The sequence below is a fragment of the Pristis pectinata genome, chromosome 21 (genome assembly GCF_009764475.1).
Source record: "Pristis pectinata isolate sPriPec2 chromosome 21, sPriPec2.1.pri, whole genome shotgun sequence".
In the NCBI taxonomy this organism is placed as follows: domain Eukaryota; kingdom Metazoa; phylum Chordata; class Chondrichthyes; order Rhinopristiformes; family Pristidae; genus Pristis; species Pristis pectinata.
Window position 1 is genome coordinate 7,988,551 of NC_067425.1, and position 27,176 is coordinate 8,015,726.

General features: G+C 45.7%; 1 protein-coding gene across 9 annotated transcripts in view; it reads right to left on the bottom strand.

Annotated features, from left to right (window-relative positions):
* Nucleotides 1-27,176, bottom strand: part of msi2b (musashi RNA-binding protein 2b) — a 483,338-nt gene that overhangs the window by 132,668 nt on the left and 323,494 nt on the right. For all 9 annotated transcript variants that reach the window (XM_052035983.1, XM_052035982.1, XM_052035981.1 and 6 more), the window contains exon 9: nt 13,728-13,842. In XM_052035983.1, the coding sequence (XP_051891943.1) occupies nt 13,728-13,842 (115 nt within the window). The remainder of the gene's footprint in view (nt 1-13,727; nt 13,843-27,176) is intronic.

Here is a 27,176-nt window from a genome sequence, read left to right on the forward strand (position 1 = left end):
GGCCAGATTTTGTGCTTCAGTGTCTGGAGCAGGATCTAAACCCACAACCTCTGAGTCAGGGACAAGGGTACTACGTGGGGAGCTGACACTATGACTGATGAGGATGTCCTTGCAAACAATTTGTGGGCCAACTCACTGTGAACCAGGTCATCTGAAAGCTGGCATGTAAATGTACTGAGAGATAAAGACCAAGTGGCTTCACATTTAGCAGACCCAGGTCATCTGGAGTTTAATTGTTATATGGTCGGAGAACTCTTTCCCTTGTACGTCCGTAGTGCCCACTTGCACTTATCCTCAGCATCTCTACTTGACCATCCCCTTGTTCATGGTGGTGGGCAGTAGTGGATGACTGGTGGAGTGAGGTTGAGGGAGCACTGGATGGGAAGATGAGATGAGCTGAGCACTGTGAAAGGCTGGGTGGGTTGAAGGATGCATGAGCACACCCCTGCACCAACCACTGTTCGTCATCTGCATGGCCCAATGGGTGTGCTTAGAACAAGACGGAAGCTGCTCTGTAGGATGCCTGATGATTCAGAGCTTGAAAGGTTAAGTGTGATTTGACGGAGCAATTCCTAATGGGACTGAAATAAAAGAAAGGGCACAGATGCTGACCGTGTCGTTTAAGCAGGCGTTTGATAGTGTGGATTAATAATTCAATGCTCATTTAATGGGTTATTAATTTTTCATGGCTTCTTTTAAAAAAGCTTGTTACATTTATCTCGGACCTTTTTTCTCTTTCCACTTTTAATTTCCCTTGTTGTTTGATGCCCCCCTTGACAGGTCTGCTTGTTACGACACCTGTTGCCATACTGGGCCAAAGCGAAATGTGGCACAGGAAAGCACAAATCCTGGATCAGAGGAAAGAGCTGCAAACTGATTTGTGGAAGGGGGAGGGATGACTTGCTTTAAAACCATAACAACATCTCCTAGACGTTCTTTCTAAGTTCAAGAGCGCACCTGAAAGGCAGCATACTTTGGCCATACCAACTTGCCCCCTTGGTGTCTCAGTGCCTTTGCATTGGGCTGGAGTCAGAGGTAAACCAGATTGGGAAGAGGCAGCAGGGTTCCTTCAATGCCAGGCATAGGCCATTCAGTCCATCCAGACTCTTTCACCATTAAATTCATAAAACTGGGTTGGTTCTCCCATTGCCTCCTACAGACCTAGTCTGCTACTAGCCCAAGGAGTCAGTAGTGATGCTCCTGAGCCTGTCTGATCGATGGTTCTGAAATCCTTGTCAGAGCACCATTTCCAAAGTACTTCTTACAGGCGGTGTTCAATATGGGGGAGAGCACTGACTGATTAGAGGGAGGGCAGTAGTTGGATACCAGCAGAAGGTTTCCTAGACCACGATTGATCCCAGGCCAAGAGACCTGCATTTCAATGGATTTCACACTCAGACTTTTGATTGATCCACAAGGCTCAGAGGAAGAATTCCACACAGTTGTTTGACCTTCTGTGTGAAGAACTTCCTGACTTCACTCCCTAACCTGTTCCAAGTTTAAGATTTGTATCTACCTGTCTAGAATCTCCCTCCCATGGAAGAATTCTCTCAAATTCTTCACCAGTTTAAAAGCATCAACAACTCCCTCAACCACACCCTCCCACCCTTCAAATCTCCAAGTTCAAAGGAATCCAACCCAAGTCTCTCCAACTTGTCCTCGTAACTCTCTGTGGAATCGCTCTAGTATACACACAGTGGACCCACTCCATGAGAAAGAGATTCCTCCTGAGGTGCAAGTAACAGAAGTGGAGGAGATTAGTAAAATTATTGGATTGTATATAATAATCTGACAGATTTCAAGATCATAAGCACCCTGTGGCAGCCATATAAACTAACTGAGCTGAAATTTTGGCCTATGGGAACCCTAGGTAGTCAACTCTAAATGTACATATCTCTGCAGGTGTTACATAAAACATAGAACATTTGTCAGAAGTTCCTCCAACTCCCCGGCCAGCCAAACAGCTTTTACTTTCCCACCTTTCCCATTTTAGAAGCAATAGGTAAAGAATTTGTTGCAACATCTTTATGATTTTTCCACCCATTTTTTGCTTCAGCAACAATCCTTGATTCCTGAAGACTCCTGCGTAACTGGAGAGTTGGCAAGCCTATTATAACTATGCTGCATCCAATTAGGTCCAAGGGAAGGTCTAGGTCAGATTCGGAGCATCAATTTCAGCAGTAGAGAGAGGAATTTAATCTTCTTAAAGCTCCAGGTCAATTTTTCAATGTGGTGTTTCCAATTCTTATGCTAATTTATATGCTAATGTGCCAGTGCTGTTGAAGGGTCTTGACCCAAAACGTCGACTGTCCATTTCCCTCCATAGATGCTGCCTGACCCGCTGAGTTCCTCCAGCGCCTTTTGTGTTGCTCTGGATTCCAGCATCTGCAGTCTCTTGTGTCTCAGTTCTGATGAAGGGTCTTCGACCCGAAACAGGAGCTGGTTCCTCTTTCCAGATGCTGCTTGACTGGCTGAGTTCTTCCAATGGTTCTGTTTTGTTTCACCTGCAGTTTTCTCTGTTTTCCTGAATTAAAGGGTCTCCACTGGCCCACTTTTATCCACAATGACTCCCTTACACAGGCAGCACTGATAAAGACTGGAGCACTAGATGCCGTGATCTACTGTGTCATGGCATCAAGGATCAGTGTGGCAATGGCCTGATCAATCGTTTTTTGGCTCCAGGGACCTTACCTAGTTCTACGCACCACTCGTACCTCCCCACCCCGATTCCTGCACCCCTCTCAATTTCCCCCTCATCTCCATGTCAGTCTCTATGGCTGCCACAGAGTGTTTGCCACTTCTGAGCTCCTTAACTGGAGAAGATCACAACAGCGATTTCTCAAAGCCAGGATGTTGCAATATCACGACTTCTTTTGGTGTCCCCTGATCTGGTATAGGGCAAAACGCTGCATCTATTAACTGCCGCAAAAACGGGTGAAATCTACTTTCTGGGCAAACATATACAGAGGGAAATCTGACGGGGAATTCAGGAGTGAGGGATTGGCAGCCGGAGTGATCACCAAGGCAAATTACTACAGATGCACTTTGCAGGAAATCTGGACCGAGGTTTGGCCGCCAGAGTGACAACGTTCCTGAAATCTCGTCTGTGACGTCCAACAAAATCGGTCAAAGAACTGATTGGCGAGGTTCTGGCTTTCTGCCTGATGTGTAAACGTTGGACTGTGCTGAACAACAGTGATATGGCAGACAGAAGGTGGGGCTGTCTATTGGATAAATTGGGCATCAGGGACTCGCCAAACTGCTAATGCAGTGAAGTGCGGTCAGGGAGCCAAGTGCAAATTCTTACCTTGGACTTGACGTCACAGAGGATCTGAAGCAATCAGCTGACTCAAGGTCATTAATTATTGGGACCTCAGCACCCAACTTTAATTAACCCTTTACTTGCCCGAGCCATCGGAGGAAAGGCAAGCTGGTTAAAGGCACGAGGAAGAAAGTAACTGAAGTATGCAGAGCACCAGTAGAAGGGTTGAGTAGCCGTCTCTCTGCTGAACATCCAAGTCCCCTTCAGTGTAAGCCATCCACAGCCCGACAAGTGCAAAAACTCATCTTCCACTGTTTCCCCTCACAAGGCTGGTCTGATGAGGCGACGGTGACCTTGGTGTCAGAACAAGGTCAGATTTGGGAGGACAGTGAATGGATTCACTCCTCTTTGGCTAGAGGTGAAAGCTGTTATTTGTAACTCCAATTTCCAGGTCGCAAAATCCAGACAATTCTTTCCAACTGACTGTGTTTTCTTAGAACTACAGTGAGTTATGGAGGATAAGAATGGGCACTGGTTTATCCAGTACGTTGGTAACCCAAGAGGAGAGAAGATTCTGCTTCCCAAGCACCCATAAGCCTCAAAGAGCTGCACAGACCCATTGCGCAAATGGGCCACATCTGTCTTTATCCTTGAGCTGTGGAATAATGTGCTCCAACCATTATCTTTATCAGCAACTTTCATGGGCCATGCACCTGCTCTACAGCTCACTGGAAAGTGCATGCTCATGTGATAAATGGGATGTGCTGAATGTTGACTCATCATTGTCCTCTTTAAGACGTACTGTGTGCTTCAAGCTTAATTCAGCAATCTTTAGCAACAAACCACAGAACAGTGCTTCCAAATAACGGAGCAGAACAGACACTGGTCACTGGAAACACTGCCCAATAATCACAGGAGTATATAAAAAAAGAACAGGCCACTGAGGCAGTGCTCACTCTCAATGAGACCAAGAGTACACACACACACACACACACACACACACACACACACACACACACACGCAGTGCTCACTCTCAATGAGACCAAGAGTACACACACACACACACACACACACACACACACACACACACACACACACACACACACACACACACACACACACACACACACACACACACACACACACACCTTCCCCCAAAACCCTTAATGCATTTGATTAACAGAAACACCATCAATCTCTGGTTTAAGATACCAGAGGGTGGCACGGTAGCGTAGCGGTTAGCGCGACGCTATTACACCGCCAGCGATCGGGGTTCAATTCCCTTCACTGTCTGTAAGGAGTTTGTACGTTCTCCTGTGTCTGTGTGGGTTTCCTCCGGGTGCTCCAGTTTCCTCCCACATTGCAAAGATGTACGGGTAGGTTAATTGGGTTTAAAATGAGCGGCGCAGACTCGCTGGGCCGGAAGGGCCTGTTACCACGCTGTAAATAAAATTTTTTTTTTAAATTTTAAAAAATTAATCTGGCCTCATTTCCTGTTGGTAGAAGAGTTGCAAATTTCAATCACCCTCTGGTGTACAGAAGTGTTTCTTAACTTTACTCAAGAAAAGCCTTGCTCCAATGTCTACTCCCAATCACCAGAAATTCTTCCTCTCTGACAGTTCCCCAACATACCTTGAAAATCATTAAATTCAGGGACCGACAATCTAGATTTCAGAATCTCCCCTTGTAATTTAACCTATGGAGCCCAGATATTGTTCTGGTAAATATGAACAGCCCTCCAAGATTACTGTGTTCTTCCAATGCAGGCCTCTTGTGTCACCCTGATTTTAAACATGTCACCACCAATGGCTGTACATTCAGATCTCAAAGCCCTAAACTCTGGAATCCCCTTTACACTCTCTCCCTCTCTTGCAGACAAATCCTATGCTACTATCCCATTGCTTGAGGGATGGGGGAGGAGTGGGATTGGTACAAAAATCAGAGAAGGTGCAGAAAAGTTTCACAAGGATGTTGCCAAGACTGGAGTTATGAGGAGAGACTGGATAAGCCGGAGCTGTTTTTCCTGGAGCGAAGCAGGCTGAGTGGTGACCTTATCCATGAGGGGAATAGGCAAGGTGGATGGATGCAGTCTTTTTCCCAGGGTTGGGAATTTAAAACTACAGCACACAGGTTTGTGAGAGGGAAAGGTTTAAAGGGGACCTGAGGGGCAAGTTTTTCACACAGAGGGTGGTGGGTATATGAAACAAGCTGCCAGAGGAAGTGGTAGAGGCAGGTACACTTATAATGTTTACAGGACATTTGGGTGGGTACATGGATAGGAAAGGTTTGGAGGGATATGGGCCAAATGCAGGCAAATGGGACTAGCTCAGGAAGGCACCTTGGAGTTGAGCCAGACGGCCCGTTTCCACGCTATGACATCGTTGGTGAGACTGCATCTGCAGTACTACATACGCTAGTGATTTCCTTATTTTAGTACATTAATATGTTAGAAGCAGTTAAAAGGTTTATTGAACTTGGGTGGATTGCCTGAGGAGGAAAGGTTGGACAGTCAAGGCTTGGGTACATTAGAGTCCAGAAGAGAGGGGTAACTTGATTGGAAAAGGATGAGATCCTGACATGTGGATGTGGAGAGTACGTCTCCTCTTGTGGGAGAATCTAGAACTAGGGAATCACTGTTTGAAAATAAAGGGATGGGGTGAAATTTTTTTCCTATTGTTGGGTCATGATTCTTTGGAATTCTTCCTCAACTTATGGTGGAAGAAGTGTTTGAATATTTTTAAAGTAGAGGTTATAGATAATGCAGAAGAGAGTTAAATGTCATTACAGGAGGGAGGAATGCGGTTGCAGTTCAGATCAGCCATAATTTAACGGAACAGCAGAACACGTTGACTCCCACTCCCAGCTCCTAAATTTGTACTTGTATCTGCATATGTTGCTTGGTGTCAGGTTTTTCCAATCATGCCTTGGGATGTTTCACAACATTGAAACCAGTATATACTTGCAAGCTGTCGTGAGACAGTAGAGAACGCCTGAGAGCAAATCCGTATCCATCTTATAGCTGGTGACTCAGAGCACAGACCATCCTAGCAGCTGATGTGCCAAGGCTACATTGTAGATGAACAATGACTAATGATTCTGGCTTAAGTCAGACCAATTGGTGCACACTGGAGCGTGGTGTTTGTGGGCACTGCTTGTACTGATTACTTTACTTACAGAGATTGACCTGAATTTCTCAAACGAACATTGTGTCCACTTTCATTGTGCCCTTCTTGACCTCGAGATGCCCCACAGCCTATGGACCAATATTCAAGTGTGGTCAAAGGTTTTTTTTCTCTCATTCACAGATAGTGGGCATCGTTGCCAAGTGAAGCATGTATTGCTCAGTCCTATGTGTCCCTGAACTGAGTGGCTAACTGGGTCATTTCATACCCCACACCCACAACATGAACTCCAAAGGTGGCACAGTGGTGCAGCTAATGGAGCTTCTGCCTCAGAGCTTAGGCAATCCAGGGTCAATCCTGACCTCTGGTTCATGTCGGTGTGAAGTTTGCGCGTTCTCCCTGAGATCACATGGCTTTCCCACGGGGACTCTGGTTTCCTCCAACATCCCAAAGATGTGTGGCTTGGTAGGTTAATTGGCCGCTGTAAATTGTCCCTGGTGTGTAGATGAGTGGTGGAATCTCGGGGGGAGTTGATGGGAATGTGCAGAGAAAAGATAGTAGGGAAAATTAGTGGGGGATCGGGTGAGCTGGTAAGGACTAATGGTAAGGACTGTGTGAGCTGGTAAGGACTAATAGGCCAAATGGCCTCCTTCTCTATGCTAAGGAAATACGGAAAATCAAGGTGATTGGTATGGATAAGGATGACAGAATTCCCCCTTAGGAGGACATTAGTGAACCTGATGAGCTTTTACAAGAACCTGGTAGTTTTACATCACCATTACAGATATTAGCTTTCCAGTAACTGGACTTAATTTTCCCAGCTGTTGTGCGATTTGAGCTTGTTTCCGATAGTTGGTTCTGGATTACCAGTCTTGTAAAATAACCACTATGTTGTCACACTACCTACCCTGAGTCAATGTAGCTACGTTCAGTGCTATAACTGATCAGATTAGCCATATGATGCCTTAAACTGTGGTCTACTCTTTTAACAAGGAAGAGAGTTTCACAGCTTCATCACATCTCATTCTGTTCCATACTGAAACACCAGACTAGGGCGATTAAGACGACATAACTGCTAATGTGTTTGTGTTGACAAAGCAAATAATTGGCACCATCTAACTGAGGCTCACAGTAGCCAACAGTCTGGGCTTAATGATCTGCCTCTCACTATCTGTCCGCATCCTGATGCTCCCCTCCTCATCCGAATCCTGTTGCTCTTTGCCCCAGTCCTGAAGCCCAATGTCTCCCTGCCAGTTTAATTGAGCCCTAACACGGTGTTTTCAGTCCCCAGCAACCAAGAGGGCAGGGGAACAGGCACACACGTTTCCCTGCAGGTTTGTACACCATCGTCACTTGGAAATATATCACTGTTCCTTCATCTTCACTGAATTTAAGTTCCAGAAACCCACCCAACAGCACCGTGGGAGAAACTTCAACAAGGGGACTGTAGTCATTCAAGGATGTGGCTCATGGACAACTATGGATGGGTAATACATGCTGGCTTTGCCAGTGAGATGCATAATTATAACAAAAATGATGAGCTCCCATCCTGGATAAGAATTACAGTAAACTGTACAACTTTAACATTTTCCAGACGTTCAAGTTGTACAAAAATTGTGCAATTTAAGTGCGAGTGAATCTGTGCAAGAGATCGTGTCGAGTGGTCACCATGTGCGTGTGCATGCACGTGTGTGTATGCATGTATGTACACGTGCTCGCGCGCGCGTGAACTGTTTCATATATGTATACGTGCAAGTGAGCAGGTGAGAGACTGATTGTGAACTAAAATGAATGATCCAAGTCATTATTTAGACAATTCAATTTTACTCCAGCTTTATATTTCACTGCCCAAATCCCTTTGCCAAGGTCTTGTTTTCTGTGATTTAACAAGTCGTTTAGACAACTTGGGTCAATAAAAGAAATTGGTTACCAGCCTGATGTAGTTAGACTGATGCTGTGTTTGAAAAATGGTTTTAGTGCTCTGTGGTAAAGCTGTCTGAGTGTTCAAGGGAGGGCTATTTCACAACTAAAGCTGTTAACAGTGTAGCAGATATTTCTATTGGGAGACTTATTACATGTATGTTTTAACAGGCTTATATCAAACTCGTTTCTCCATTACTTTGATGGAGATTTATTTTAACCCCATTAAAACAGCAGGAGAGGTATTTGACACACGTTCCTTAAGGTTTTCAGTTAGGCATGTCTACTTGGTATTTTTTCATTAAAAATTAAAATAAAAATTGTTTTCAGATCTACCTCCTGCAGTGAAGGACAGAGGAAGAGCAAAAAAACAAGAGATAAATAAAGAGGGGATGGGAAAATGAACAGACAGCAGGTACACAGAGACAGAATGAGAGATGGTCATAAAATTCGGGAGAAAAGAAAGATGGAAAGCTATTATTAGCACAGCATTAATGCACTTCCATCAAATTCCAATGATTAAAACAGACATTTGAGTGACGTCAAGATAGTGGAGAGAGGTAAGAATAGGCTGGCCTGGTCCTGGAAATAGCAGAATATGGGTAAATGCCAAGAAAGCTCGAGCACAAGAAAATTTGGGAGAGGGAGGTAAAGGAAAAGAGGGAAAGCAGATGGGTGAAGAGGGGAGAGAGAGAGAGAGAGAGAGAGGGAGAGGGAGAGAGGGAGAGAGGGAGAGAGAGAGAGGGAGAGAGAGAGGAGAGAACAAAACAAGAAAAGCAGCAATCGGAAAGAGAGAATGAGATAAAGGGACTGAGTCAGGGAATAGGAGAAACAGATGGGTTGAGGAAATGATTGGGTGAAGGAGGAGGCGAGAGAAACAGATAATGTGGGGTGAGGGGAAGAGATAAAACAAAGGAAAAGGATGAGGGAAGAAAAAAAATGAAATATTAAAAACAATAGATGGGTGGGCAAGAGTGAGGTACAGAGGAACAAAATGCCCCAAAGCCGTGGAGACAGATGAGCAATTCATTATTAAAGTGACTGTATAAGGGACTCCAATTGAAGGTTCACAGTGTCAGAGGGTCTTAGAACAATCCCAGACAAGAAGTAGTTTTAAAGAGACTCTCCTCTAACCTTTTAACAAGTTAAATGTTGTTGTCATTTTTAAGTGGCATTTAAAGTGTTGAATTGATGAAGTTCTGAACAAGGTTGACAGGTATACAGCAAGGAGAGGCGCAATGATATTCACCACCATGGGGCTGAGAGGGCGAGGAGAAATGGGACATTTCCTTCTAGTTATAAAATGGTGGATTGTAGTGCAGGGAGTATTGAAGACAGCAGCACTAAATCCCGTCTCTGCCTTCTGCTGGTAAGATGATTTCCGCTGACATCGCGACTGTTCAGTTCATCTCAAAGGTCTCCAGCACTTCCTACAGCAACGGCAGTGGACAAAAGGAACGAGTGTGCAGGACGTGAAGTCAATGGGGAATAAGGCTCACGGAGGCTCACGGAACAGTCCCATCAACCAATTATAACCACATATGAAGGATGCTTGATGTGACTGGAGGAGCCTGATCCCCATCCCTCTTCAGAGAGGCACAAGCAGATCGGTGTCGTCTGGGGTTGGTTAGGAAGAGACGGTAGCTGGTGAATCTCATCCTATATCTGAGTACCATGGTGAGCTAGAAATCCATAAACCTGCACCAACAATACCAGTTCATATTTGGCAGTGTGGAATTTAAATTCGGATAATCTTCTTTAAGAGAGTCATTGGTTACGACGACCACAAAACTCTTACATTGTCTAAGAAAACCATCTAGTTCAATAACCTCCTTCAGGGGGAATTTGCTGTTCTTACCCAGTCCAGACTGTATACCCACCAACGTGGTTGACTCTTAAATACCCTCTAAAATAGCTGAGCAAGCCATTCAGTTCGAGGGCAATTAGGGATGGATAATAAATGCTTGCCTTCCCAGTGATGCCCACCTCCTGCTAAAGTAATAAAAGAAACACCAAGGGAAGGACGTGACAGCTCGAGAAAGGATATCAGGGATACTTGAAGCTGTGGCGGTTTTTAGTTATGAGAAGAGATTAGCAGAGTTGGGTTGTCGTCATTGGAATAGAGGGCTGAGGGGAGATTCAGCCAAAGTTAGAAAGAGCAGAACAGGACGGAGCACAGATTTAAGGCCATTGGCAAAAGGATTGCAGAGGAGACTTGGGAGTATCTTTTTCATGGACAGGGTGCTGAGGGACTGGATCTTGCTGTCTGAAAGGGTGATGGAGACAAAAACACCCGTCGTGTTTAAGAAGCAGCTGGACGAGCAAATGAAGTGGCCTCACCTAGATGGTTGTAGAATCACCTGTGAGGGTGATAAGGGGAGCTATCTTCTTATCAGCTAGCACAGACATGATGGGTTGAATGGCTTCCTTCTGAAGTGTGAACTTCTATGGTTCTACAGCTTAGATTCATATCAGAATTTTTTTTATCCATTCCTCTCAATGTAATTCCAAGTTATTTTGGAATCCCATATCTATTACGTACTGGACCCCGGAACTTGTATCTGTAATTAGAAATCCCTCACCTCTCTGTGCAAGTTCTCAAACCAGAGACATTTCCAAATCTGATAACTGAGCCCCAGCAAATTGCACCCTGCTTAAATTGCTTTCTCACTCTGTCTAGCCAAACCTGACGGAACCACTATGAAGTTAATGATGTGAACTTACAGACCTTCTCCTCTGAGGCCGGGCTGCCTGAGCAACGAAATGAGCATTTCAGGTAAGAACAGAGGAGCACCAGGAGGCCACTCTGCCCATTCAGTCTGTTCTATCCTTCAGTTAGATCACAGCCGATCGGCATGTTTACTCCCATTTACTGCATTAACTCCCACACCCCTCATCTCTTCATTATCGATAAAGAATTGGTCTCAGTTTAGGAAACTTTCAATCAAAGGTGGCATAGTGGTGCAGCAGGTAGTGTGGCTGCCTCGCATCTTCAGTGACCCAGGTTCAACCCTGACCTCTGGTGCTGTGTGTCAGGAGTTTTCACATTCTCTATGTGAGCATGTGGGATTGGTCTGGGTGCTCTGGTTCCCTCCCACATCCAAAGACGTGCTGGTTGGTTAACTGACTGCTGTAAATTACTCCTCAGTGTCTATAAGTGGCAGAAGAATCAAAGGGGAGTTGATGGGCAGGTGGGAGAGAAACAGGGCGACAGGGAAATGGGGAGAGGGGGAACGGGAGTGATGGGATTGCTCTCCTGGGATTCAGTGTGGTCTCCGTTGGTGTCATTCTAAGTAAGATCCCCAACGCTGGTAGCTTTGTAAAGTGGGGAGAGAGTTTGTGTTGTCTAACGTGCTTCCCGACCTCATCCTCAAACAGCTTGGCTCCAATTTTAAGGTCACTCCATCTTGCTCTGGACTCCCCAGTTACCACTTCAGTTTCTATCTATCTTTCCCTCCCCCATCAAACCCCTTAACATCCCAATAAGATCACGCCCTTTATTTTCGAACCCAGCTTTGACTGGGCGACCTGTCCTCACGACTGAATCACTTCATTGCCACGGCTTTGTGAGTGGCAGCCAGTCCTGACTTACTTTTTTCCCTCGTCAGCCCTCTCAATTCACTTCCTGAGACCGTGGACTCTTGTTGGTGGACTTGGCGCTCCCGCGGCCACTGGTGACAAGCAAGTGTCCGCACTTGATGGAGGAGACGAGTGGGCTGTATGATTGGGCGGGGGGGTGGGTGGGGAACGGCGGAGGGGGTTTGTAACAGTCAAATGCATCCAATGCTCACGGTTCCTTACAGGGTAGTAGGTGGGGAGGGGTTGGGGTTTGCTGAGCAATGAATTGACCAGGTCCAGCATTGGAGAAGGTCCTGGGGCAACGGGTGGTGGGAGTACCTGGGGCAGGGCGGATTAACTGCCATGCAGAACCTGCCAAGCAGGGGATGTGTTGGAATCACAATGATTGGGAAGACTGTTGCGGAGCCTGTGGAAACCTGGAGCTCTCTCCATCATAACACACCTGGTTCGGGAAAGGAAGGGAGAGCTCATCTCAGCCGACTGTGTGGACCTGTGAGGAAGCTGGCTCCCTCGTTCTGCTCTCTACGAACATGATCATAATCTCTACTGTCTAACTCACCCATCACCCCTGTGCTTGCATTCCTACACCCTCTCCCACCTAAACAAAACCTTGGTTCTGAAGTTCTCTCACTTGTTTTCTCCATGGTCTCTCAGACTTCCCGATCTCTGAAATCATTTACAACTTCCCTGGATGTCTGCACTCCTTCAATTCCGGCTTCCAGGGAATCCCAGAATTACGCCACGAAGTGATGTGTACAGTTGTCAAGGACCTAGGATCTAGAATTTCCCCCCTCAAACTTCCCGGCATCTCTATCTCTCCAAGGATAAGGCACTCCTTAAAAAAAACTTACCTCTGTGAAGAGGCTCTCTGCCCCAGTGCATCTTAGAAATGTCACACTCCTGGGAAATACCTTGAGCCTTTCTTTTACATTAAAGGTGCCCAATAAATAGAATCCATCGCGTGCAAATGTCCAGCAGCTATAGAGCCATACAGAACGGAAACAGGCCCTTCAGCCCAACTCATCTGTGCCGACCTGAGCTACTTCCATTTGCCTGCATTTGGCCCATATCCCTCTAAACCTTCCTATCCGTGTACTTGTCCAAATGTCTTTTAAATGTCATTTTTTGCATCGCCCCCCTCCTGCTCAGGTGTAACACTGGAGCATTTTTATAAAAAGTTTAAGGGCACAGGATTGCAATGCCAATTGTGAAACTGGGCTGAGCTGAGTTTGTTAACTCCAACTGGACAGCAGTCTCGGTCTGAAGGCCTACAGAAGTGATTGGGGGAGGGGAAATCATCCGAGACCAGGCAGTTGAGAGACGGAATACATCTGGGAATGGAGGTGGGATGGGGGCTGTGTCAGGTACAGTTGCGAAAGCCCCTGTGCTTGAGTAGTCGAAGTGGCACTCCTGATTCTGGATTACACACAAGAGGGACATTTGGTGCAGGCACCAAAGGAGCCTCTGATGCCCTTTAAAGTTGACCCTTGGAGAAATGGGTGAAAACTCTGTGTGTGTGTGTGTGTGTGCGTGCGTGCGTGCGTGCGTGTGTGGCCGCGCGCACGCGCGCATGTGGGCACACAGAGAAGGGAAGGCAAGATGTGGAAGAGAAATCCAGGCAAATAAACCAGTGGTTCCCTCTGCCTCTATGGATAAATATCCAATTCATTTAATTTTGAAATTCTGCTTGGATTAACCAGTGATGTTTGCACAGACTACAGTAATTCTGTTATTCAAGCCCTATGTTGGTTTATTTGACCGTATTAAACCCCTTCAGAAACCTTAAGAGTCAACAGCCCAACCCCTCGCCCCCAGATACAACAAAGCGTAGCCGTGACCTTACCCAGCATTCCCATACCCAACATGAACGCGTCCATGGTGTAAGGTAAACCCCGTGCACGGCCTCGGGTTCCAGGGGGGAACATTACTTCCTTCGGCTGCGCTTTCTTACATTCTACCTGTTGGGGGAGGGACGGAGGGAGGGAAGGGGAGGATGGGAAGGGGAAGGAAAAACAGAAGACATAATCAGACAAGCATTAGAGCAAACAGCCTAGCCAGTTGATGGGCCGAACGGCCTCCTTCTGTGCCTTTAGCTTAAATTGGGATCATGGTTGGCACATACAACAGGCCCAACATTGATACCTGCGGAACACCATTGGTCACAGGTCTCCAGTCAGAAAAGCGCCCCTCAACCATTACCTATGGCCAAGCCAATTTTGTTTCCAATTTACCAACTCACCATGGATCCTGTGTGACTTTATCTTCTGGACTAGCCTACCATGAGGGACCTTGTCAAATGCTTTCCTCAAACCCACGTAGACAACAGCCGCTGCCCTACCCTCACCCACTACCTTCATCACTTCCTCAGAAAACTCAATCAGATTTGTGAGACAGACATTCCCTCGCATGAAGCCATGCTGACTTTCCCTAATAAGCCCATGCTTTTCTAAATGCAGGTGAATCTTCATCCTAAGAATCTTCTCCAATGATTCCCCTACCACTGATGTGCGGCTCACCAGCCTATACAGTCCTAGTTTGTCCCTACTGCCTTACTTAAACAAAGGAACAACACGGGCTATTTTCCAGTTGTCTGGCACCTTGTCAAAGGCTAAAGAGGATACAAAGATCTCTGTTAAGGCCCCAGCCATCTCCTTCCTTGCTTCCCTCGGTATCCTGGGATAGATCCCATCAGCTCCTGAGAGCTTATCCAGCATTATGCTTTTCAAGACATTTACACAGTCACCAATTTCTGATGCGAGGTAACCAGCTGAAGATGGTTGGGTCTCGGATATGGTCCTGTGGAACACCAGCAGTGATGTCCTGGGGCTGGGATGATTGACACCCAACAGCCACAACCATCTCCCTATGTGTGAGGTACGACTTCATCCACAGGATGTCCAATGACTTCAGTTTTAACAGGGCTCTTTGAAGCCACACTTGGTCATATGCCTTGATCTCAAGGATAATCACTCTCACCATGTCTCTGGAATCCAGCCCTTTGGTCCATGTTTGGACCAAGGTCGTGATGAGATCTGGAGCCAAGTGATCCTGGCAAGTACCCAACTGGCCATTGTTGAGTGTCGCTCGATCACACTGTTGATGACACCTTGCATCACCTTGCCGACGACGAAGCCTTCAAGTTATGTGCTGTCCCCAGGACACTCCTAAAGGAGTCCAACAGAGTAGTGCATGCTTCCTCAGATCCCAGCTCTCAGGGTGAGACCTCTACCTGCGGAGCCTGCACCAGCTTAGACCCAAATGCAAATAGGTCAGCCCCAATGCGGAGAAATGGCTGCCAGGGGAACAGTAATTAGAATTCTTCATTCGATTTAATTTCATGAATTGTTTTCAAGAATGCGAGCAATTTTTTTTAAGCTTTTAACTTTTTCAAAGGACATTTCTGAATTGCTTTTCTATCTGCATTGGGCCATGCAGATATGCCTGGAGAGGGTCTCTCAGCTGTGGACAGTACCCGGGACCACACTGGAGAAATCAGTCTTGTCTGGTGAGCCCTAGTGGTTCATCGATCCGCTGAAGAGCCAGTCAGTGACTTCAGTTTTATGAACATTTCGATGGAGAAAATTCCTGCTCATTTAGTTGTGAACAGCCTGACAATTTAAAGGCAGTGGAGGGGTTAAGAGAAGAACAAGAGAGAGCACAGGTGGTCCTTCCATGCCCTTGCTGGCTTCTTGGTGGAGCTAATCAATTAGTCCCACTGCCCTTTGTGGTACAGGTTCTGCCAGTCATCTCCAAGCCTCCCAGCTAGAAGTGAAAGGGTTAGAACTGGCGGATCACACAGAGCTATGGTACACCTAATCTGACGGCTGAGATTGGCAACAGAAACTACAGTCTCTGAGATGGAATCATATTTTCTCAGGAACTACAACCAGGAGATAACGAGGAAAAGTATTACATCAAACAAATTTAAATTGGGTTTGTTTTTTTGACAAACAGCTCAGGTAATGGGAGCTCATGAGTCAACTTGCTTTGTGCTTTGAGTTAGAATCTGACAAGTTTATTGCAACAAGCTTTATTTATAGACCTCTAAATCCAAGGCAGCACACAGGCGGCATCTGTACAGAATGTGCACTGATCCTGTTCATAACGCTGGAACATCTTAACAAAGCAGGGATTTAACAGGAGTTAGTTTCTGACAGGAAATACTTGTAGGGGACCAGTCAGCAAGTGTCAATCTCCTGTTGCTACAGTGACAATGTCACAATGCACAATATTCCTTTGTAGATGTACTGAAACAAATTTTTCATATCACTCTGCCTAGGTAATTACACAGAAAGTACAGCACAGTAACTGGTGTGCATGCTCCCAAGCGAGCCTCCTCCCACCTATTTTCATCCAACCCCCTCCGGGTAATCTTACATTCCTTAGTCCTAGCCTTTCCTTAAATTCCTGACCTCAGTTCATGGAAAGCGTTAGATAAAAATGCAAAGCCTTTTATGACAGAATATGAAAGGGAACGTGACAGGTGGGTGTTTCTACTACTTTTGCTGCTGCAGTTCATTAGACAAAGTAAAGGCAAGGACTCTGCATTAGAGTTAGCCGTATTTGGATTGGAATAGGGTCCCTAGTGTGATTAGTATTCATTAATTTGGAGGGGGGTGGGGGGAGCTTAATTCTTATCTACATTTCTAATAAGAGTAGTTTTGTTTTAAATTATAAGTTTGGCAGTCCTGGCTGTCGTATGTCTCGCAGCATGCGGAAATTGTGCGGTGCTCTTTAGTCTAGATGACCACGTCTACAGGAAAGGCTACGGGTCAGACCAGACTGAGTGCCAGGTTTTGGGATTTGAGTACCGGTTGGAAGCATCATGGAGCAGTGTAAGGATGAGAGCTACGTGGACGGCACAGTGGCGGTCATTCCTGCAGCTTAAGGAAATGCAGTCAGGGAAGGAATGCAAGACAAAGGGGACAGAGACGGAGGCAAGGTAGTCATGGAAGCCTCAGAGTGCATCTCATTTGAGAACCAATGAACAATCTGCTGGAGAAACTCAGCAGGTCGAGCAGCATCTGTGGAGGGAAAAGGATTGTTGATGTTTCAGATCAAAACCCTGCATCAGGACAACCCAAAACATTGACCATGTCTCTCCCCCCCCCACCCACCCCACCACATATGCTGCTCGACCCACTGAGTTCTTCCAGCAGATTGCTTGTTGCTCCAGATTCCAGCGTCTGCAGTCTCTGGGATCTGTGTTGTAAAGTAGTGGAGGTGAATGTTCCTCTGAGGAGTGGAATCACAGCCAAGACCATAAGATATCTTTATTAGTCACGTGTACATCAAAACACACAGTGAGATGCACCTTTTGCATCGAGTGTTCTGGGGGCAGCCCACAAGTATCGCCACGCTTCCGGCGCCAACATAGCATGCCCACAACTTCCTAACCCGTACGTCTTTGGAATGTAGGAGGAAACCAGGCACCCGGAGGAAACCCACGCAGACACACGGGGAGAACGTACAAACTCCTCACAGACAGTGGCCGGATTTGAACCCGGGTCGCTGTAATAGCGTTACGCTAACCGCTACACTACCGTGCCTGTGGTTGACAGTGGGGAGGAGTAGGAGGCAAAGAACAGTACTGGGAGGAGACTCGATAGTGAAGAGAATAAATAGGTGCTTCTGCAGTCATAGGTGTGAATCCAGGATGGGCTGTTGCTTATCTGGTGCCAGAGTCAAGAATATCACAGAATGGCTGCAGGGCATTCTCAAAGGGTGCATGGTCAGACTTCATGGTTCACATTAATATAACAATGCGAACCACAATAAAGAGAGGGTTCAGATCATGCTACATGAACTTAGTGAGCCAGGCAGCAGATTACAAAGCGGGATCTCCAAGGCTAGGTCTCTGGAATACTTCTGGTGTCACGTGGTAGAGAATGTAGGAATAGGAGGAGAGGTCGGGTGAATGCGTCGCTGAAGAGATGGTGCAGGAGGGAGAGTTTCAGATTTCTGGATCACCAGGACTGGTTCTGGGTAAGTTGGGACTTGTACAATCTGGATGGGATGCACCTGAACCACAATGGGTCCACCATCCTGAGGGGAGAATGGGACACAGAAGGAAAACTAAGTCCATCCAGGAGGCAGACTTAATGTAGACATAAGGCACACGGGAGGAATGCGAGGCTGGACTACAGCTATTTTAACGGAAGTAGTCTGACAAGTTAGGCGGATGACCTGAAAGCATTGATTAGCAGATAGGACTATGATATTATTGCTATCATGGAGATGTAGTTGAAAGATGGGCAGGACTGGCAACTCGGCATTCTAGGGTATGGAATCTTTAGGGAAGTGGAGAAATTAAGAAATTTAGGGCAAGCATGGTAGTGTAGCGGTTAGTGTAACGCTATTACAGCGCCAGTGGCCCGGGTTCAATTCCCGCCGTTGTCTATAAGGAGCTTGTACGTTCTCCCCGTGTCTGCGTGGGTTTCCTCCAGGTGCTCTGATTTCCTCCCACATTCCAAAGACGTACAGGTTAGGAAGTTGTGGGCATGCTATGTTGGCGCCGGAAGAGTGGTGACACTTGCGGGCTGCCCACAGAACACTCTCCACAAAAGATGCATTTCACTGTGTGTTTTGATGTACATGTGACTAATAAAGATATCTTTATAAGATCTTATCTTATAAAATGGCATTGCAAAATCAGTCAAGGAGTTCATTACTTCTGTAAGGAATGAGCATATCCTAGAAGTTCATCAAACGAGGCCATATAGATGGAGCTTAGCAAGAAAAAAGGGGTGATCGCTTTTCTGGGGTTGTATTGTGCGTGTCAAACAGTCAGTGGGAGATGTAGGAGGTACGTGGGCAAATCACAGAGAACTGTCAAAATAATAGGACAATAGTAGTAATGGATTTCAACCTCCCCAATATTAACTGGGATCACATTAGAGCGAAAGGCTGGGAGGGAGCAGAATTGTTAAAGCTTGTCCAGGAGAGGTTTTTGATTCAGTGCAAAGATAGTCCTGCTCCAGAAGGGGCAGTAGTTGACCTGATCTTTGGGAATGTAGCCTGTGTTAGGAGCATCAGTGGGACAGCATTTTGTAGATAGTCACCATAATTCTAACTTGTTATGCAGAAGGAAAAGGATGGACCAGAAAGTAACATCCCAAGTCTTCAGGTTGGGGCGGCAGAGTGGGACATCTATTACAGCTGCTGACTTACAACTCCAGTGACCAGGGTTCCATCCTGACCCCCGATGCTGTCTGTGTGGAGTTTTATGTTCTCCCTGTAACTGCGTGTTTCCTCCAGGTGTTCCAGTTTCCTCCCACATCCCCAAAAACATACAGGTTGGTAGGGTGATTGGGCACTGTAAACTGCCCCTAACCCATTGGTGAGTGATCGAATCTGGAGAGAGTTGACAGGACTATGGTGCTGGGATCTATCTGCCTGACCTTGGGCCTAAAATGTTAACTATTTCTCCTTCCACAGCTACTCCCTGACCTGCTGAGTGTTTCCAACATTTTGTGTTTTTATTTCAGATTTCCAGTTTTTTTTGTAATTCGACTAATGACACATTGGAAATAGAAGGAATTGGTTTGATGGTGGAATGAATTTGATTCGATGACACAAGAAAGACGAGCACTGATTGTATTGGATTTCCCGTAAATATTTTTTATGAACACCTTTATTTTTGAAATAAAAACAAATTCCTGGAACCTCCCAACAACTTCACAAGTTGCCAAGCACAAAGACTGTCAATTAATATGGAAGGATTTAGAGGTGCTGGGGTTGCTCTCTTCAGAACAAGAAGGATCACAGAGATAGTTAATGGACAGTAGCCACGTGTCACATTCTGGCTTTGGACGATTAACAACGATTGCCACTCAGGGATGATTTAAAAACTAAATAGGATTAGACTGAAAGGGCAGACAGAAACAATTTATCTGGCTCATTTTTAAAGATACAGTTTTGCTTCCTCATCCCCTTGTAAATGGCACAGACTCAAGGTATTGAACTAATGACCATCACTCCTCCTCATAGTTATGAAAGAAGAGCTCTCCAGCCATGGCCAGCACAGCTACTCCATTTCTGGAGCCCAGTTTGCCTTCATACAAGGAATATTTATTTATAGCCCTGCTGTACATCATCCGCCTGTTTTGCTCGAATGGAACTCCTGTGAGCTGAGGTCCTCCTCCAATTCCTTCCCACCTCTCATCTCTGGGACAGTTTGTCTGCTAATGAGATCTCCACAATGACATACCATCCCTGAGTCTCGTGGCCGTCTTGGCAACTTTCCTTATTAGCGCTGAATGTATCTTGGACACGTCAGTTTGTCAGCTGTGGCGTTTTTGTACTTTGCTTCAGCAATCTGAAGTGCGTGTCACAAAGTCCTGTAGTACAAATTTTACGAGGTTTCACAGAACCCACTGATAAAGCAAACTGGCAAAGGGACACAGGTTCTGAAGGGGATCAAGATGTTAGCTGACAGTTTCCACTTCGCTTTGGGAGTCCGCTGGCTGGATTTGGTGTTAAGCAGACTGCGAAGTACGAAGACTGCCAGAGGTTCCCTCTTCCTGGGAGAGGGCACTTGGGGAAATTTAGATGTAATGTCTCCATGGAACAATTCCTGGGTTAAAACAATTTCTAAGCCAGGGAATAGCAAAATTCAGGGGAACAGGTGGGTTTATTTCTTATTCTTTCACAAGGCAAAGAAAGAAACAGTTTTATTAAACATATTGATCCTGTTATCTCCTTTTCTCTGCTTCAGCTTCCATTTACAGTTTGCAAGGAGGTCACAGATGGAAAACCCCAAATGAAACAGGACAAAGACATTTCATTAGCACGATCTGATGTTGTTAGCAACCAGGTCCCTCACTACCTTTGTGCTGTAGAATTTACAAGCCAAATACACAGACTAGATTGTTGCAAACAGCTCCTGGATGAAGGCTTTGATCTTATCTGCACTAGAAGCTCTATTACCAGATGGAAACCCAATAAGTGGGACAAGCATGTTCCTCTCATTATGTAGATATTTAGCTGTGTATTATAGTTGCTATGCTACACTGACAGAGAACCTGGAATGTTTTAATTGCAAATAGCAGTGCAATTGGTTTTCCCATTACAGCGAAAATGAAAGATGGGCTTGCAAAGGAATTGTGATGTTGGGGGGGGAGGAGGGTACTCAGCAGGAGCAGTGTGTTGAGATGTCACTGACAGTAATTTCAATGCCGTAGCTTGGTTAAGAATGAAGGATTGTGGTGCTGATACCTGGGCGTTCTCTAGCGGAAAGTATTCAGTGGGCAGCACTCTCGCCTCTGAATCTCGAGATTGTGGGTTCAAATCCCACTCCAGAAACTTCAGCAGAAAAACACACAGGCTGATGCTCAGGAGGGAATGCTGCACTGTCAGAGGATATGTTAAAAACCAAAGCCTCATCTCAGCTGGATGCAAAAGGTCCCATGGTATTATTTTGAAGACTGGCAATAATGATCCCTCAACACCACTAAAACAGATTCTATTTGTGGGATCTTGCTGTGTGCAACTTGCTTGTTGCCACATTTCCTACAACAGAACTGTGGCCTCAAGGAATGAAAGTTGCTACACTGCTAGCAAACAAGTCGTCCTCTTTTCAAACCTTCCTCTTCTGACCAGGAGCTAGTGGTCAGGTTGCGATGCAATGGTGATTCTACATAGAGTCATACAGCACGGAAACAGGCCCTTCGGCCCAACTTGTTCATGCCGACCTAGATTCCCATCTAAACTTGTCCCATTTGCCCGTGTTTGACCCATAACCCTCTAAATCTTTCCTATCCATGTACGTGTCCAAGTACCTTTTAAATGTTGTTAATGTACCTGCCTCAACCACTTCCTCTGGCAGCTCGTTCCATACACTGACCATCCTCTGGGTAAAAAAAGTTGCCCCTCGGGTTCCCATTATATCTCTGACATGAGGCGGGCTCCCAATTAAGTGGGTTAAATCCCTTCAAGTCTAGAAGAACCCCCAGGAGAACTGTTAAGCAAAGTAGAAACTCCAACAGTAGAACTTTGTGCTTTGGGGCAATGTTGCAGGAACTCAGTCAAGTTGGACAAATTGACCCAATGCAAATCCTGCACTAACAGCGACATTCACTGGCAGTAAGACATGTTGGGACAAATTGTAAGGGAGGAGAATGGTGCCATGAAATTACAATACTGTGATTTTTTTTTGAAGGTCCCGTCAATGATGAACATCATTGATTACAATGGAGTCAGTTGATCGAGAAAACCTCGCCCTGCTCCACTTTGGAGGATCCAGTGTAACAGCAGAGTACGGAGCAAGTGAGGACGGTCGGAAGATGAAAGGGAGTCAGTCAACTGTGATTCGATGGGTGGGGGCTGATTCCAGATGGGACAATGCAGGATTCCAGCACTTATCACACTCAATAAAGCCAGCTTTCTTGGCCTCATGTGGAAAAGTGAACCAAAATTCAGGCACAGCCTTTGTGTTTCCTGTGTTAAACCGGCAGAGAAGAGTGATGAGCTTAAGCCTTTGGAAGCTCTTTTGTAGATGTGCAGACATGCACACAGATCATGGTCAAACAAACTATCTATTCACCAGTCACAATGTTTGCATCTGCCACTGGCCTTATTAAGTGCTTCAGATATAACCCAGTAATCCTCAGTGCACATGACTTGAAATGCTTGAATACTGAACAGGCAACAGAGTGAGGGTGTAAGAGTGACACAGATTGAGCATGCAAAACAAGGTGTGCAAGCAGTAAAAACACGGGAATTACTCAGCAGGTCGGGCTGCAACAGTAGGAAGACGAACCCCCGGGATCTGTGGGAAAAATGGGGAGGGTCAAGTTCAAGGGATTGTTAGATAAGCATATGGAGGATTTTAAAATAGAGGGATATGTGGGAGGAAGGGGTTAGATAGTCTTAGGCATGGTTTAAAGGTCAGCACAACAAGGTGGGCTGAAGGGCCTGTATTGTGCTGTATTGTTCTATGGTTCTGTGGTTTTTCTGGGATCTCATTGAAACCTACTGAATATTTTTGAAAAGCCTGGGTAGAGTAGATGTGGAGGATGTTTCCAGTAGTGGGAGAGTCTAGGACCAGAGGGCACAGCCTCACAATAGAAGGATGTCCCTTTAGAACAGAGATGAGGAGGAATGTCTTTAGCCAGAGGGTGGTGAATCTGTGGAACTCGTTGCCACAGACGACTGTGGAGGCCAAGTCTTTGGGAAAATTTAAAGCAGAGGTTCACAGGATCTTGATTAGTAAGGGTGTCAAAGGTTACAGGGAGAAGACAAGAGAATGAGGTTGAGAGAGAAGAATAAAATCAGCCATGATCGAATGGCCTAATTCTGCTCCTATGTCTTATGGTCTAAACAGAACCGTTCTGATGAAGGCCCGTCAACCTGAAATGCTAACCTGTTTCTCTTCCCACAGATGTGCCCTGACCTGCTGAGAACTTCCCGCATTTTCTGTTTTTATGTTAGATTTCCAGCACCTCCAGTTCTTCTGAATTTCATGTGCAAGCAATAAAGCGAGAGTAGCTGATGGAGCAAGACCGTGACAATGTGAGCGTGTGACAGAGTGAGTCAGCGACTCGCAGAGAGATTGTGACTGTGGGAGATAGAGAGACAATCTTGGAATTAACTTAGTACGACACAGAAGAAACCATCCAGCCCACCACGTGCATTCTGCAGAACAACCTCATCAGTTTTATCTCCCCACTCTTTCCCTTGCAAATTATTCTCTTCAAGTGTCTATTCCCTTTCGAAAGTTCTGACTATTTCAACTGCTCCTACAGCAGTGAGTTCTGGATCTTTAACTATTCTCATAGAGTCAGACAGCAGAGAAACAGGCCCTTCAGCCCAACCTGTTCATGCCGACCCTCAAATACATCTACACTAATCCCATTTACCAGTCTACAATTAGTAGTGCTGTAAATCTAATTGTAGTAAATCTACAAATCTACACTAATCCCATTTACCAGCACTTGGTTTGTAGCCTTCCATGCATTGGCGATTCAAGCGCTTGTCCAGATACTTCTTAAATGTTGTGAAAGTACCTGCCTTCATCATCCACTTGAACAATAAGTTTTCTTCTTCCTGAAAAACTATTTCCTCTTTGTCACTTTAAATCTCTGTGCCTGGTCCTTGCAATATCGCTAATGGGAACAATCTCACCCTACGTTCACTTTTTATGGTCATATACACCTCTATCCAATCACCTCTCCACTGTGATCAGATCTGAACCTGGCTTGAGGCAGGGCTGGAAAAATGTCTTCAAAGGTGAACCAGATGGGATCATTCTGTGCTGAAACCATTTCTTTTAAAAGATGACAATGTGTTTAAAAATAAATATTTGAATAAATGTGCTGATTGGGAATTTGTTCTTTGCTTGGTTTGTGTTGGGCCCTCTTCTGATTGTATTGGGGTTCCTCTGGGCCCAGACTGTGGCCTCCTGGATATTTTTGATACTCTTGCCCAGAACAAATAGTGTTGTGGGTGGGGAGCATGGAGGGTTGGGAACAGGGTGTGAGTAAAGGCGAGCTGATGTGCCCGCTCGTTGCTTCAGTGGAGAATCTACAAGGCTTACTGGAGGCCTGCTGTTACATTGCAGCCCTTGGGCCTAGTCTCTGCCAAGCCTGTGGCCTCTGGTGAGTGCTGTAGGTAATAGAAATAGGAGCTTAATCTCTTCAACATTAGTCAGAAGGGATGTGACCATATGGTTTTTAAAGGGGAACATCATTTGATGTGATTTTTTTTTCTTAATTGCAAGTTAAAATTAAAATTCAATGAGGCAATTATGAAAAAAACTCAGCCTGCGGCTCCCTGCAGCACATTATTGGCAAGGGTGAAGCAACTGTGAGTGCAGCAGGTAGTTTCCACACTACACCCCTCAGCCGTGCTCTTGGAAGCTCATTATTATGTGTTTGATATGTTACATGATTCAGAGCGGCTTTCCAGGCCATTGTGCTAAATCCACAGAGTAAAAGCTAGCATAATTCAGCCTGTTGGCCTAGCAAAATAGACTCCCACAACAGTCTTCCTATTCCACACTGCCTTCCCTGTAAAATCCAAGCATGTCGATGGGCAGTTTCCTGATGCAAGTTAATCAGTGACAATTCCCTGCTCCCTTATCCACATTCTCTGGGCTAACCGAGTGCTTCTGGTCTGCACACGGCCCATGGAACTTCAAGAAAGGACGCTTGGTATTTGAAGGAAACGGTGGGATTTTGCATCACTATTGGGGTACAGCCAGTTTACAGCTGGCAACAAAGGCACCAGCATCCCTTGTGAATTAGCACTCCTTCCTTAAACCTTCTCTAAGAAGCTCCTTAAAAATTAACTCTCTGCCCAAATGTTTGCCACCTGTCTTAATATCTCCTCAAGTGGTACAACTTCTGTTTGATCATGATCCAAGGATGTGCTTGGAATGCTTTGCAAATCTGAACTTGTTGTCTGGATTCCCCTTAAAACTCTGTTCTATTTGCCTCAACTCGTACACATGGTTGCACATTCTTAGCTCCCTCTGGATAAAGAGGTGCTCCTGAATTTCCTTGCTGGATTTAACAAGACCCCTATTGATAGAATACAGACCTGGGCTGAGAAGTGGCAGATGGAGTTCAAGCCAGATAAGTGTGAAGTGATGCACTTTGGGAGATCGAATTTGAAGACAGAATATAAGGTTAATGGCAGGACTCTTAGCAGTGTGGAGGAACAGAGGGATCTTGGGGTCCACGTCCACAGATCCCTCAAGGTTGCCACGCAGGTCAATAGGGTTGTTAAGAAGGCGTATGGAGTGTTGGCCTTCATTAGTCAGGGTATTGAATTCAAGAGCTGTGAGGTGATGTTGCAGCTCTCTAGAACTCTGGTTAGACCACACTTGGAGTATTGTGTTCAGTTCTGGTCGCCTCATTATAGGAAGGATGTGGAAGCTTTAGAGAGGGTGCAGAGGAGATTTACCAGGATGCTGCCTGGATTGGAGAGCATGTCTTATGAGGATAGGTTGAGTGAGCTAGGGCTTTTCTCTTTGGAGAGGAGGAGGATGAGAGGTGACTTGATAGAGGTGTACAAGATGATGAGGCATGGATCGAGTGGACAGTCAGAGACTTTTTCCCAGGGCGACAATGGCTCACACGAGGGGACATAATTTTAAGGTAATTGGAGGAAGGTATAGGTGGGATGTCAGAGGTAAGTTTTTTACACAGACAGTGGTGGGTGCATGGAACGCACTGCCGGCAGAGGTTGTGGGGGCAGATACATTAGGGACATTTAAGAGACTCTTAGATAGATACATGAATGATAGAGAAATGAAGGGCTATGTGGGAGGGAAGGGTTAGATAGATCTTAGAGCAGGAAAAAATGTCGGCACAACATTGTGGGCTGAAGGGCCTGTACTGTGCTGTAGTGTTCTATGTTCTAAAAAGCTGGAGGAACCCGTGTGTGGCTCCAGATTCCAGTATCTGCTGTCTCTTGTGTCTCCCTGACAAATTAAACCAGTCTTCTTTTCTCTGGCCCCTCTTCAACCTTTATTTCTATGAATGTTCAGGGTGATGAATGATATATGCAGGTTTGGGGTGTGCGTTGGTGAAGGAATGTGTTCCATAAGGAAGACCTTCTCTTCTATTGTACATTTCCCAACCTCAAAATGTTTACCGGTGATGGCCAAGAGGTAACTAGTGAATCCAGGACACTTGGGATAACTCTCCTAACCCTCAAAATGGTGCCATGAGCTCTTTCCACATGACAGAGCAGACAAGACATTGGGTTAATACAAAAGGACATGCATTTAAGGTGAGAGGGAGAAAGTTCAAAGGAGACACAAGAAGTTCTGCAGATGCTGGAAGCAGGAGCAATGCACAGAAAGTGCTGGAGGAACTCAGCAGGTCAGGCAGCATCCGTGGAGAGGGAAAAAAATAGTTGACGTTTCGGGCTGAGACCTTTCATCAGGAGAAGTATGGAGCAAGTTTTTTTTTACACAGAGTGATGGGTGTCTGGATTGTGCTGCCAGGGGTGGTGCTTGCAATGGATATGACAGAGACATTAAAGAGGTTTAGACAGGAACATGAATATAGAGAATGGAGGGATATGGACCACGTGCAGGCAGAAGGGATTAGGTGTCATTATCTTAACTAGTTTGGCACAACACTGTGGGCTGAAGGGCCTGATCCTGTGCTGTACTGTTCTATGTTCTACGTTTAAAGTCTCAAAATTGGGTACCTCAGCCTGTAAAGCATTCCCACACAGTACTGCACCAGAGGGCTGGTCTGGATTATGTCATCAAATCTCAATGTGAGAAGTTAGTGGAATATATGGGGTTCAGAAGACAGGGTCATCAAGAGTAAATAAA